Raw genomic sequence first — 12,878 nt, forward strand, 5'->3', positions numbered from 1 at the left:
TCAGGTTCAGCAAAATTAGATTAGCCAAAAAACATATTGAAATATAGAATATATATGTCATTAAAAAAATAACTCGCTATCTAAAATATAGTACTGTACATGTATTTACTTAGATGCGACCTGTTTTAGGTTCGACTATCATGTCTTAGATTTCGGTTTTATTTTTAACAATTCTGTGTGATACATTCCAGTTTGGATAATTTTACTGTTTCTTGTAATCGATAATGTTGAAAAATCAACCAAAAGTTTTAGAAATTGGTTTTGCTGAATTCTATATTTTATCATGGTTTTATGCACCTGCTATTCGATGTTATACAGAAGTTATGAACTTTTTAATAGGATCATTTATCGTGTGTTTATCACAGTTACTTCCCTTTGGGTCCTAAATGAGCTCTAGTTGTAATTTTGAAATATTATATTATATAATAAAACAGTTACAATATACTTGTTTTGAAGTATACCCATCTGCTAACAATATACTTCTGGGATTTATTGCACAACTGCATATATACTTAATTTGACATCAATAACGGAACAAGCTATATAACTTTCGATGACGCGCGGGTCTGGGAGGAAACTGGAGTACTTTTTTTCTTGCATTTGTCACGTTCATACCGGGGATCGAACCCATGTCGACTCAGTGAAAGGCGAATGGCTTAACCACTACACCAATCGAGTCTAACTGCATTCTATGTTTTTATTCTAAGAAGTTAGACTTATTAGATTTCAAATTTAATTTGGCTATATAGCTTTCCATGAGCAGCGTTTTATGAATGATTACAGTGTCCCGACATAATACTCTCACCCACAGCTAGTTTCAACCCAATGTTGAGTGCTTATCAGAAGAACTGTTGGTCGAAGGTTTTCTTAGGAGTACTCCAGCCTTCATTCATTTTAAATTGTCCTGGCTGTTTTGGTCGTAAAACAAAATAATACAAAATTCTCAAGAAATACCTAGCTGTTAAGGGCTTTAAGACAGTCTATTACCGATTTCACAATTTCATACAATGATATAGTGACATCAGATATGTTTCATGTGGTTTTGGAAGCAGGCTGTCGCCAGTAGCTGAATATCATTTAAATATTGTGACAGACAAATATTCTGCCTATTTGTCTATCTTTGCAAATATAGCCATGCGTTTACATTAAAATTAACTGAGTCGGAGTTTGGAGAATGTTTAGCTTCCATGTCAATGTGTACGTCAAGATATAGCGTGTTTATAAGAAAACGCATTGAGACTAACTCAAGACACACAAGGAAGTAGTTTCATCTATCTCAACCTTTCGATTTTGCATGTTAAGGGTTTTCTCATCATTTAGTATTTTTCATAGTTTTTAATACGATATCAGCCCTCCTGTTAAGAGACAGATATTGTTTGTTTTTAAAAGGAAATAAATGAAGATAGTTTGCACTTGATAAGTTAAAATGGAAAAAAGGAGAAAAAATAAAAAAAAAAAACAACAAGTACAATGTATATTGCTAAGTTTATTATTTCAACAAATAACCCAATATAAATCTAACGTTTTCAACACAAATATAACTACATATAAAATTCAGTTGACAACAGATACGAGGGTTGTTTGCTCCATTAATATCACATTTGCGAGTATGAAATTAAACACACATTTTTCCCCCCAGTCTCCGGTGTGTCCTTGTCTCTGGAAACCTGTCCATGTTCCTGTATTGTCCATAACACCTGCCTAATTCACATTCACCGTATCCAGCTGCACAAATGCAGTCTCAAACTAAACGATTCCTCTTGACTAACACAAACTAGCATTCAACGTATTTAAAGCATCATGTTATTAAAATCCCTACACACACCATACCATAAGTACGTAATTACTGAACACAATTATTTCTACTTTGGAGGGCATACACAAATGTATAAAACCAGGTCGACATGTCTTCTATATATATATATATATATTAATGTAGTAAAGCTATTTTAGCTTAATATAAATATTGCTATAATGATGCTTTTCAAACATGTGTGCACTTTGATTGCTAAGTTTGAAAAATAATGTCATAGACCACGCTATGGTATCTAGATTTGAAGATCATAGACACTCGTACATACTACAGTGTATTAACTATTTTAACGATTCAATTCTAATTAAACATCAGTTCACAATTACATTGCGATCATTGCTACAAAACGAATCACCATTTATGAAGTACATTGAAGACATATACTGTCATAGATGATAACCACACGCTAGTCTATGGATATCTGTAAAACATCAACGCAGTAAGAATAACAACAAATGAAATCGTATAAAAAAAGAAGAAAAAAAACAGTCAGCTACGAATCAATACAATATTTTATGTAAAGGCCGGTATCTTTGCAGAATCAACAAGTAAATAGTCTACACATCCTACTAAAACTACTTATGGTAACTTTTACGTGACAACTTCTCTATGCATTCTTTGGTAAAAAAAATTGATTGGTTTTGATATTTGATGACTCTTTAAGTATAGATATAAATATTATGTGGTGTATCATGAACGTCTAGATAGGAATTAGAGTCACGATCAAATACGTCTGCCAATCTGCTACACTTCTGGAATTTGAGGATCACATGCTACATGGGATATCTTTCTAGCCTTCCTCATACACCCGAATATCCCATCTCTTTTCCCCCACACGAATTTCTACCTTTGTAGACATAAAAATAGAACAATGTCAAAGCAATTAAAATTATTGAATATTTATGCAACCATCGATGAAAGTCGTAACTCACGCTTATAAGCCCTTTATGTATGACCTAATGTTCTTTGTTCTTTGCGATATAAGCAGGTTATTCATCCGCATTACTTGGGCTGTTGTCTTTGTCGAAATAACACATATAAGTTTGGAAGCATATGCTATGCAAAGAGGAATTTGTTAAAACGTGATCTCGACTCAGTGTTACCTTTGTTGTTTTATCTAAAGTGTGGTAATGTCTTCATAGCACCAAAACTTTATTTAGGACACAATCATAATGTAATATCCCCTGTCAATGATGAAACATTTATTAATTGTATTAGATAAATTACAACATCGATTTGCTGACATGTTAGCATCAAGCTAGTAAAATTAGGAGGTTTGAATGAATATCGTTGCGTTCGTTGTTCTCAAGGTTTGTGTAGATATAAGCTAAAACATATATTGGAGAGATTGACAACGCCGCCATTTTGACAATCGACAGATGTACTTCTTTATGTGCCTAGTTTTTGTTTTTGTTTGTTTTAGATATACTCCTTAAAAGTTAAATGCAGGAAGTAAAATTTAATATGTAATAAAAGTTTAGTAATTTTCAGTTAGTTTGCGTACGATTTTGAAAAGAAAGAATATTAGTTTATTTTATATACTAATGAAACAAAATGAAATGCCGGTTTTGAATGTTTGATTTTGAAAAAGAAAAAAAAAGAGTAAAATTTCTGATTTCCTTGCTTTCAAAAACATATTAAAACATGTTAATCGGAAAAACTGATAATATCAAATTATGATATTATGTTTAAACTTTATATCGATGTAAACATATCATGTTTAGTCGATTACACTCAAAAGTAGTTAGCCAAGGGAAAATGCCTATAAACCGGAGGTCCCTCTGCCTATCAACAAAGACAAAGAAGGAGTTTCCAATTTCTATGTATATATGTTTCTGATATAAGTTAAGAGTCCAATACCACTAATCTTTACATTATTTCAGTTGGTGATCAACAAGTATTTTGTATATCATTAATGATAATATTTTGAAATCCTGGTCAGTTATAAGGTCTGTTTGGTGTTTGATTATAAGATACATTTCCAATGCACTTTTTTAATTACGCCAATTGCTGTCTTCCTCTATAAACAATATATTCTTAATTGTCAAAAAACTTTTTTAAAATCTATAAATCTTTACCCAAATGTCCCAGTTAGCTACAAGTTTAAAACTAGAATACCCTCTAATTCCCAAACAAAATTATAGTTGTGCGGTAAAATCAAATTTCTAAAAAAAAACGTTCATAATACAAATATGTTAATTGCTAGAGCCGTTCTGTGGGGTGTCTTGTTGGGTGTTTTGCGCATGTTTTTGTCGGACAAGTTTCGATCTTCTTGGACTTCCGTTTTTGCTGTCTGACCGTTTCAGTTCTCCGTTACGCCGTTCAATACTGTTGCTCCTTGTACAGGTCAAGGCCGTTTCCTCCGTAACCTTCACCAGTAGTTCGTGCATTTGAAGAAAACTACTTTCCAATGTGTAGGCAAAATAGTCTGAACTCGTTTCACTGCTACTTTTAAATGACGTCACACACACTACAATGTTACCCGGATGTGGATTGTAACACACACCGTAACCGTCTGGAACCACTGGACCGTAGCACATCATGGCGTCCATTGTCGTCGGAACCTTAAACCATGAAAAAACATAGTGTTTTGCCAAATCTGATTCACTCCATGCACGCAAAATCAACCAATTGACTGCATTATATTTAAAACATTTGAATTAAAGTCTTACAACAAGGATATAGGTATGTAGTTAGTGTAATTTTACTGTGATTTAATTTACTTATTACACAAATATCTGACAAACTCGTTCATCAGACGCCCTTAACCAATTATGCTCCTAAAAATAATGTCATCCTGCTGCCTTTTTTTCGTTACAATTGCTTAATGCTTAACAAAATTTATGAATTTGAACGAAAACATAGCCCTCAAAAACCATGCTTAATGATTATAATCACAATATTCTTTTATTATTTGCACTTAAACCAACTCCAACTAAAGTGTTCCATTCATTCAGTTGTTAAATTGATAGCGATAATTCACGCAATGTACCACCGAGCTCGACAGAGTGGCTTGCACTTGTCTCAGATCATCGGCGTTTCCGATGTGAGGAATTAAAACACTTTCATAATAATTTATGTACAATTATAGAAACGGGAAGGAAATGCATTTGTTGTCGGAGTTTTAAACGATGGGAATTTCGCTTGATAATATCTCCACAAATCTTTTACCGCTATTACGCAAAAAGATGTTTAACTTGAGATTGGAAATATTGTTTGATAATTACGAAGGCACTCAAATGTCATTGAAATAGATTATTTAGCCTCATTTTGGTGACGATCGATATCGAAGGGAATGTTTTAGTGTTGGAGAGGTGGCTTAAAAAGCAGACCCGTTTATTTGGACAAAACCACGTTAAAACGTTATAGTAGTAGAACAGCGAAAATACATTAGGGAAATTGATGTCCACCGCAATGTTAACATCTAGCTTCATAGGATACTAAAAATAGTAAAAAATCCATTTTGATAACTTGAAGTTTCACTTAAACGGCGTCGTTCAACAAAAAAAAAAAAAAAAAAAAAATAAAAAAAATAAAAATATATATATAGAAAAAGAGATACAAAATCAAGATACTACTTAACATGTAAAGATAACAATGTCACGTTCAAGGGGAGTTTTACAGAAAATAAACGACGACCTCTCTTTTTTCCTGAAACTTACCTGACTGGTAGACAGTGAGAAGTGGTTTGATATTTGGAATGTCTCATCCTTAAGGACCGTAGGAACGATCCTACCAGTCTCTTGTGCTATCTCCTTTAGGCCGAGCAGATGGATGTCTACCCCATGGCCGAGAATCGTCTAAATGACGAGAAAAGAAAACCATTAAATACGAGCCAGACAGAAATCCAAGAATAACCTTTATCGAAGGATAAAAGTATTTTAGTTGGGTGACAAATGTACAAGAATAGCCCAAATTTCACAAAAGGATGACGAAGATTCAATTGGTAAACCGATTTTTCATAGATTATTTTTTCCTGGTATCATATTTTTTTCTTTTAAAAGTTCTTTGTGGTTTAAGTTTAAATTAAGTTCAACTGTTGGTTTTCAAATGGAACATTTACATGTATTATATAATATTATATACAAAGCGCTTACCTGTGTCATGATATCTGTTTGCCATTCCATAGCCTTTCTCAACAATCTTATTATCTCGGAATCCTATAACAATGGAGTATTGTTTTCTTATATAAGAAATACATACGTGGGGAAATGTTTAGTCATACTGTAGGAATTGGTGGAGTTGATGGATGTCGTGACAAAAACATATATTTATACCTTTAAACTTTTATTGAGCTTTGTTTATACAATTTTATTTCTGCATGTTTTGTGTTTCCCGTTTTACATATTGCGTCTCATAATTACAATGCTTTTCAAATATCATAAAGGATTATTATTTTTGATTACTTATAATTAATTTGTTATTCTATTTCTTGATCTGTTCAGTTGACTTTGAATAAATATAGAAAGCAGTATACTTATTTTCATAATTTGTTCTATAGAAATAATACAAAGAAACTAAATATAAGAAGACATACTGGTGTTTTGTTTTAATATGAAAACAACCTGCTTAATAAGACCACTTTTCAGCGTCCTAAATTGTCATTCAACACAATTTGACCTGTGTATGAATACCACTTGCGACCTTAAAAATAATTTCTCTTGGTTTCTTGGGTGGTCGTTATAGACATGTTTGACTGTGTATGTCAAAAATGTGGACAGAATATCAAAGAACGATATTTGTGAATAATGAACCTTTTTTGGAGATCCATATTGTGTTATACCGGCTTTGTAGAATTAAATACAACCTAGGGCATTATTTTAGATTCTACAAAGAATAATCTAATGTATATGTTCATTATAAGAAGAACGACGTCAATGTGACGTCACCATGAAGAACACATTGTTGGGTAATGACATCACAAAAGGAATACACCGAGTTGATATATCGAACCCCACGTGACCATGAATTAGCCAATCAGAGTATATATAATATAACAACTTACCGGAACTTCTATTTCCCCAACCATAGCTTTCACCCAGTCCAACGCCTGAGGTGAATTAGCGCGAATGTTATCGACCCTCCCCAGTCTAAACCTCCGCGTGGAGGCACTCTCGTAGGTAGACACTAGACGATGGTGGACTCTGTAGATGAAGGAACAAACACGAATGAACTATTTATCAATGTTAAACACCTACTTAATTCACAATTGGAAGTGTAACTCCATCATCATGTAGAGAGATATATTACACATCTTTAAAATAAATAAGAAAAAAGTCTGTACGCCCCTCTTTACGATGTTTATTTTTATTATTTTCAAAATCTGGTGGCCAAAATATGAAACTACAAAGACTTAAAGTCATGTGCTAGGTTCTTATGACAAATGCCAGGAAATTTTATGTACAATCATTGATATCAGGGGAATCAAAATATAATCCGCGTTGTTTAGAAGTCGGGAAATCTTGCAGTGCTTATGTGTCTCTGCAGACGAAGGGCGGAACAGTATGTAAAGCCTAGCAACAAGCAGGCATTAGGATCGAAAGGGTCATGAAACGTCTATGGAAATCTTTATGAAACTTGGTATTAAATAAACTGTCAAAGTAAGTGCTATTTCAGAAGTGTAATCTGTATGTTCCTAATGTCCTGGACTCATCATGAAATAACACCACATGGCTAATGTTGAGGAGATGCCTATATATCCTTAATCGCTAAATTGTGTGTCAATGTGTATTCAGTGTTTTATTAAAAGATGCACTGAATCTAATCGACGAAAGTAATGAACATGGACACCGAATCTTCGAAAAATAATCCCCCCTTCAAACAAAATGTGCAACAGAAGATGTTTGTGTAATTTTTTGAGCTATTCGATACCTTCTATAGGATGTTTTCATCAAGTTTCATTTATGGTATATATATCATTTCTCTGTATTGTTTTTAGCATGAGTTATGCTATCGCCTGCTGGAAAGGAGAACAAAGTAATGGTGAGGATGTATTTCTTGAAACTTTCAGACAGGAATCTATGTTGATGCATTTCCAATTTCCTTCGACGGAGATAGAAAATCATACCATAATAGCATTATCTCTAGGTCTATTATGATTTTTCTTCAAGTGTCTGAATATTTCATCGGTATAATATGTCATTCAATTGGCGTAAGGATTGACAAGTCGTCTAACATATTATATAGTCTATGCGTTATGTACTAAAAACAATAATTAGTAGGTTAGATTTGTGGGTTGATTGATTGGGTATCCTACATGTAGCAGGTAACCCCATACATTTCGAAATACCTCTCTTTTTCCGCCCAGCGAATGGCAAAATCAACAAATTAACGTATAAGCGTACGTATCTACCATGAGGAATCGAAATTATGGAACTTACGGATTAAATTCTTTAATTTGAGAAGTGATTGCTGATTGCATTGTCTGATGAGTCGGATACCAAACTGTTAATGATTTATTTGCGATAAAACTGTTAAGAAAATAATCTTAAAATCATAGTAAAATCATGCCCTTGAAAAAAACATACTTATAGTAGGTTAGTTGAAGTGCCAATTGTATGAAGGAATCAGGACTCATATTCTGTGATTTGGGAAATTCCCTTCCAAACTTCTCAAATCGGAGGACAAAAAGATCCAAATCATCGATGAGTCTGCAACAGTAAATAAACATTAAACAAAGGAACTATTTAAATATTTAAGATAATTATCAAATATATAAAACAATATTTAAATTAACTTCAATAAATCAATATTGCGCTAGTGCGCATTATGAAGATATTATGCAGAGCACTGGCATCTATATGCAATAATTTACATGATAACAATACATGTATATTCCATAAGAAGAGAGTTAAAAATGCTATATCAATATACTTTTCGTCCAAAAACACAACAATAAATAAATGAGTAGAACTAGTTTAGTGATCCGTGACCGTTACGGTCTCTTGCATACCTGTTGATATGGACCGATGCTTCCTCCATCCGCGTATGGACTTCATCGGATACTTTCCAGTTCAGTTTACGAGGGTAAGGGATCTCACATATAGACTGCATCCGTGTCAGCTTTTGTACACGGACCTCCTCCCTATTTCACAATATTAAAAACTAAATTTTAGGGATTTCTTAACTTAAAATTTTACATAAGAAACCTTACAGAGTTAGAGAAAGTTCTTTACCTTAAGATTGTCATCATACCTTTTTTAATGTTTTCCTTTGGAGATTATAAAGTTACATTATTCCTTAAAGTTAACATTTAAAGAAATTAGAATATTTAAAATCAACAGTCTACATGTAACGTTTGATAACAAGAAACTGATTTCAAGGAGAGTTCCAATGTATAAATTGTACTTCTATCACGTGACGATGTAATGAGTTAGTCATCAAACAAGTTCGTTGTTCAGTTGAGTCAGTATGTACTTTCGTTTTCTACCAGTACCTATATCAAATATTCGTTCTTTTGTTAGACATCTTTATTGTTAATAACAATAAAAGAATCACTTTAAACGACGTTTACCTTGACTATCGAAATTAGAATCAGAATAAATGGCAGTGTAACTACTTACATATATCGTAATAGGTGTTCTATTAACTGAACAACAGCGATACCCTCTGATGGGGAATGCTCGTAACATAGTCCACAGGCGCCATCTTGAGAAATGATGAATTGCATAGTTTTATCGTACCAGCGATTGGCCCCATTCTGTTGTGTACCAAAGCCATGGAGCATCTGGTACAGCAGGGACACTTCGTCCCGGATGTTTAGGTTCGTTTCGTCTATACTATTCTGATGATTGAAAGATATGGGAATAGAGCTGTCCAAACACAATATAAATATGCTCCTCTCTATGGCGTCCAGGGAATCCCGATTTGTAGAGTCTGAAGAGAAAGATCAACCATCGGTTAACATGCACTTAAGAGTATGTAATAAGACACAAAATTTATCATTATATTTCAAGGATTTTGCAAAAAAGGTTACGACCAAACCACACTGGTTCTCCATTAATTAATGACTGTTTAGCAGGACAAACATTTAATTACACGACGTCCTCAAAACAACGAAGTCTTCAAACAAAACCTTTACAACCAATCCACATCTTATCTGATCTAGACTTTGATTAGTTATCTTATTTGCATTGCATTCGTACGTGTAATAAAATAAATCTATCATAATCTATCCAATACAAATAAGAAAACTGATCAAGGTCTAGATCAGATCAAAACCATTGAAGGGACAACTCACTTTAAGAGTACATTAAAATATGCACATATGTCGGAAACAAACCAGTTCTGATGGAAATTAGATTAATTGATTTCACTGTGATATGCCAGAAAAGCCAAATGTAGTGAACTGTATTTGAAATGTTCAAACTCGCTTACTATCCGCCTTTACACATTGTAGTTGGATGTCTTGTATGTCGAGCCCTGACTGTTGCCAGTGTAGTAGTGACATTTTAGTCTAGAACTACTCAAATCGCTCTTACAGTATCGTGTTAACCTTAATAGGTGCATGTTCTTTTCTGAAAATAGTTTCATCAACTCTACAGTGGTTATGTATTGCATTTGTTTAACATGCGAAACTATGGCTTGGGTATGGGTACAGCGTACCTGTTGTACGTGCTTAACGTATTGATCAACGATTTGGAATTTCAACGGTTTCAATCAAAATACTTAACAATTTCGTGAATTTGTCAATAAATCTTGTTATATGTTCCTTAAGGAATGTAAAACAATACATTTATTTTGCTTCGTGGTTTTGTATCAGAATTAGCCTCTCTGAATTGTCCCTTTAAGTATGGATACCTTGCATGAGCTTTATTCTTGCGTCTCCCCATTTATCCCTGTAGGCTGCCGTTAGTATCCCGACAGGCTCTGCGTCGGTTACTTCCTCCGCCATCTTGTATATACGGTCTAATTGTGTAAGTAGGTCATCCTCGCTCAGACGAGTGAAGTTGATGACGACATCCAAGACGAAAAACTGAAAAACGTAAAGTAATGTATCTTTTTATCATTTCAGAATATTTTAGCTTCCTACCTATCTTACCTTCAATGAATATTGGGCAATAGAATCAATATTACAATCATTTCACGCTTTCATAGCAAAGTAATGATTTATAAATAATATTATGCTACTAACTTATTAAACGAAATTGTACAAGGGGAGTTAACATTGTTTTTAATAGAAATTGTACAAGATTAGTGGAGAAAATTGTCTAAACTGAAATTATACAAGTGAAGCAATTCAACATGCCAATGTAGGAATTTACCCTTGCACTTCTTATTTTAACAGATCATATTTCAGCATTCATTAACAAGCTCTCATTAATGTTCTTAATTTTTTTTTAAATCATTGGTTTTTTATTCATGTTGGATTTATTTTCAAAACCCCAGAACCTTTAGATATATTCATGTGTTAAACCAAGCATGCGATTTTAATGGTGAAAACAGTGGATTGGGACACATACAGCTCCCTATCATTGCGGATCAGACAGTTACATTCCGGCTGAGAAAAACCTTAACCCTTCTCATTAGCCGGTGATTGCAAGTCCTAGCCTTCGGGAAAAGGCTGCGAATTTGTAATTATCAGAATAAATCTTTAATCAAGCGTCAAAAAGAAAAAAAGTCATTCATAAGGCGCAGTAATCTCTCTAATCGACAACGCAAATCCGCTATATCGATCGATGTGAGATGTCGGTGTGCCCGGTAATATGATAAAGGTCCAGCGCGCGAGCACGTAATGGCCTTATCCCTATGTAGAACACGTGTTGGCCAATCAGCGTGATTGAGCTAGTATATGCAAACTAGGAAACAATTAGAAAATACCCGTCGCTATTTAGGTAATTTATAACAAGGGGTTTCCATTCTCTTGCTATTGAAAAAAGAACTCATGAAGCGAGCTTCAATGGCCTGACACCTGATAACTGCGTGATCTAGAAATTAGCAGCGGAAGTTGCTCGGACTATCTAGATCAACTCTGATGTACATACATGCTTATTAGAACGTCGGAATACGGCACATGTCGAGCGTGAATAGCACGTGCAAAGTAAAGGTTATATGGACGCTTACAGTATGGGACCGATAGTTACACAACTTCCCAAGATCTTTGAAGGCAAAGTACATATACACATTAATAAATGTCCCGGTGTACTAATAGAAACGATTTTATGCCTGGTCTACATTAAGATATATCTGTTAGAAAGCTTCATTGTTTTTATAAATTAGATATCTGTATAAGAAAATAACAGAACATTATCATAAAGTAAACATTTTTTTATCGTTAGTATTTAAATAAATATTATGCAAAAATAGGTAAAAAAGAAATAACAAACAGATGGTATTTGTAGTCATCTTTGATACAAAAGTTACTTACTTTACAACATTACCAACATCGAAAAGTTTGAGCTTCTAATTTTACTTTAAGTTAAAAATCTTTAAAAAAAATTGCATCCCGAAAAAAATACGTGGCACTATATCCTATATGAAATGAAGTACTAATTGGGCATACACCAAAGGCAAAATGAATTATATAGAGAATACATGGTTAGTATCTTACAATACAAGGTTTATTTTGGTGCGAGACTTAGGAAAGCCGAGATGACGAGGCTTTGCCGAGTCATCTCGGCTTTCCGTGTCGAGCACCAAAATAAAACTTGTATTGTAAGATACTAACCGTGTATTCTGTTTATCCTGCAACCATTATGGCATTCAAAACGAAAGCAAATTGACAGTTCCTTACTTTGTTTCGCTCGAAGCGAGACGCTTCTTTGATGCGGAGGTAAAGATTCATTCACTTAAGCGAATGAGAGTGTACTCCTTTTTACTGCCGTGGGAAATAAATAAGCGCATTCACAATCAGTAACCGTAATTCTATTCAGTGTGATATATCACTGAAAGGAAATGAAAATACTCAAATAACAATAAATACCCATTAAAGAATTACTTAACAATACATACCTTTGTCATAAGCCAAGAAAAAGACGACACCGCCATACGAGATTTTCGATATCGTAAAAATGACGTCATTTCGGTGAATGTGACGTCACGTTTTAGCGGGACTGACTGACGTTTC

At 33.8% G+C, this 12,878-nt stretch overlaps 1 protein-coding gene across 1 annotated transcript in view; it reads right to left on the reverse strand.

The window, feature by feature from the left end:
• Positions 1 to 1,466: 1,466 nt before the first annotated feature.
• LOC138323703 (choline O-acetyltransferase-like) overlaps positions 1,467 to 12,878 on the reverse strand; it is a 78,687-nt gene continuing 67,275 nt past the window's right edge. The window contains exons 7-14 of the mRNA XM_069268497.1: positions 10,613 to 10,787; positions 9,376 to 9,688; positions 8,766 to 8,897; positions 8,341 to 8,463; positions 6,819 to 6,957; positions 5,911 to 5,973; positions 5,476 to 5,613; positions 1,467 to 4,377 (exon numbers count right to left, since the gene is read on the reverse strand). Of these exons, the coding sequence (XP_069124598.1) occupies positions 4,009 to 4,377; positions 5,476 to 5,613; positions 5,911 to 5,973; positions 6,819 to 6,957; positions 8,341 to 8,463; positions 8,766 to 8,897; positions 9,376 to 9,688; positions 10,613 to 10,787 (1,452 nt within the window). The 3' untranslated portion in view covers positions 1,467 to 4,008. The remainder of the gene's footprint in view (positions 4,378 to 5,475; positions 5,614 to 5,910; positions 5,974 to 6,818; positions 6,958 to 8,340; positions 8,464 to 8,765; positions 8,898 to 9,375; positions 9,689 to 10,612; positions 10,788 to 12,878) is intronic.

This window comes from Argopecten irradians, chromosome 5, assembly GCF_041381155.1.
Source record: "Argopecten irradians isolate NY chromosome 5, Ai_NY, whole genome shotgun sequence".
NCBI lineage: Eukaryota > Metazoa > Mollusca > Bivalvia > Pectinida > Pectinidae > Argopecten > Argopecten irradians.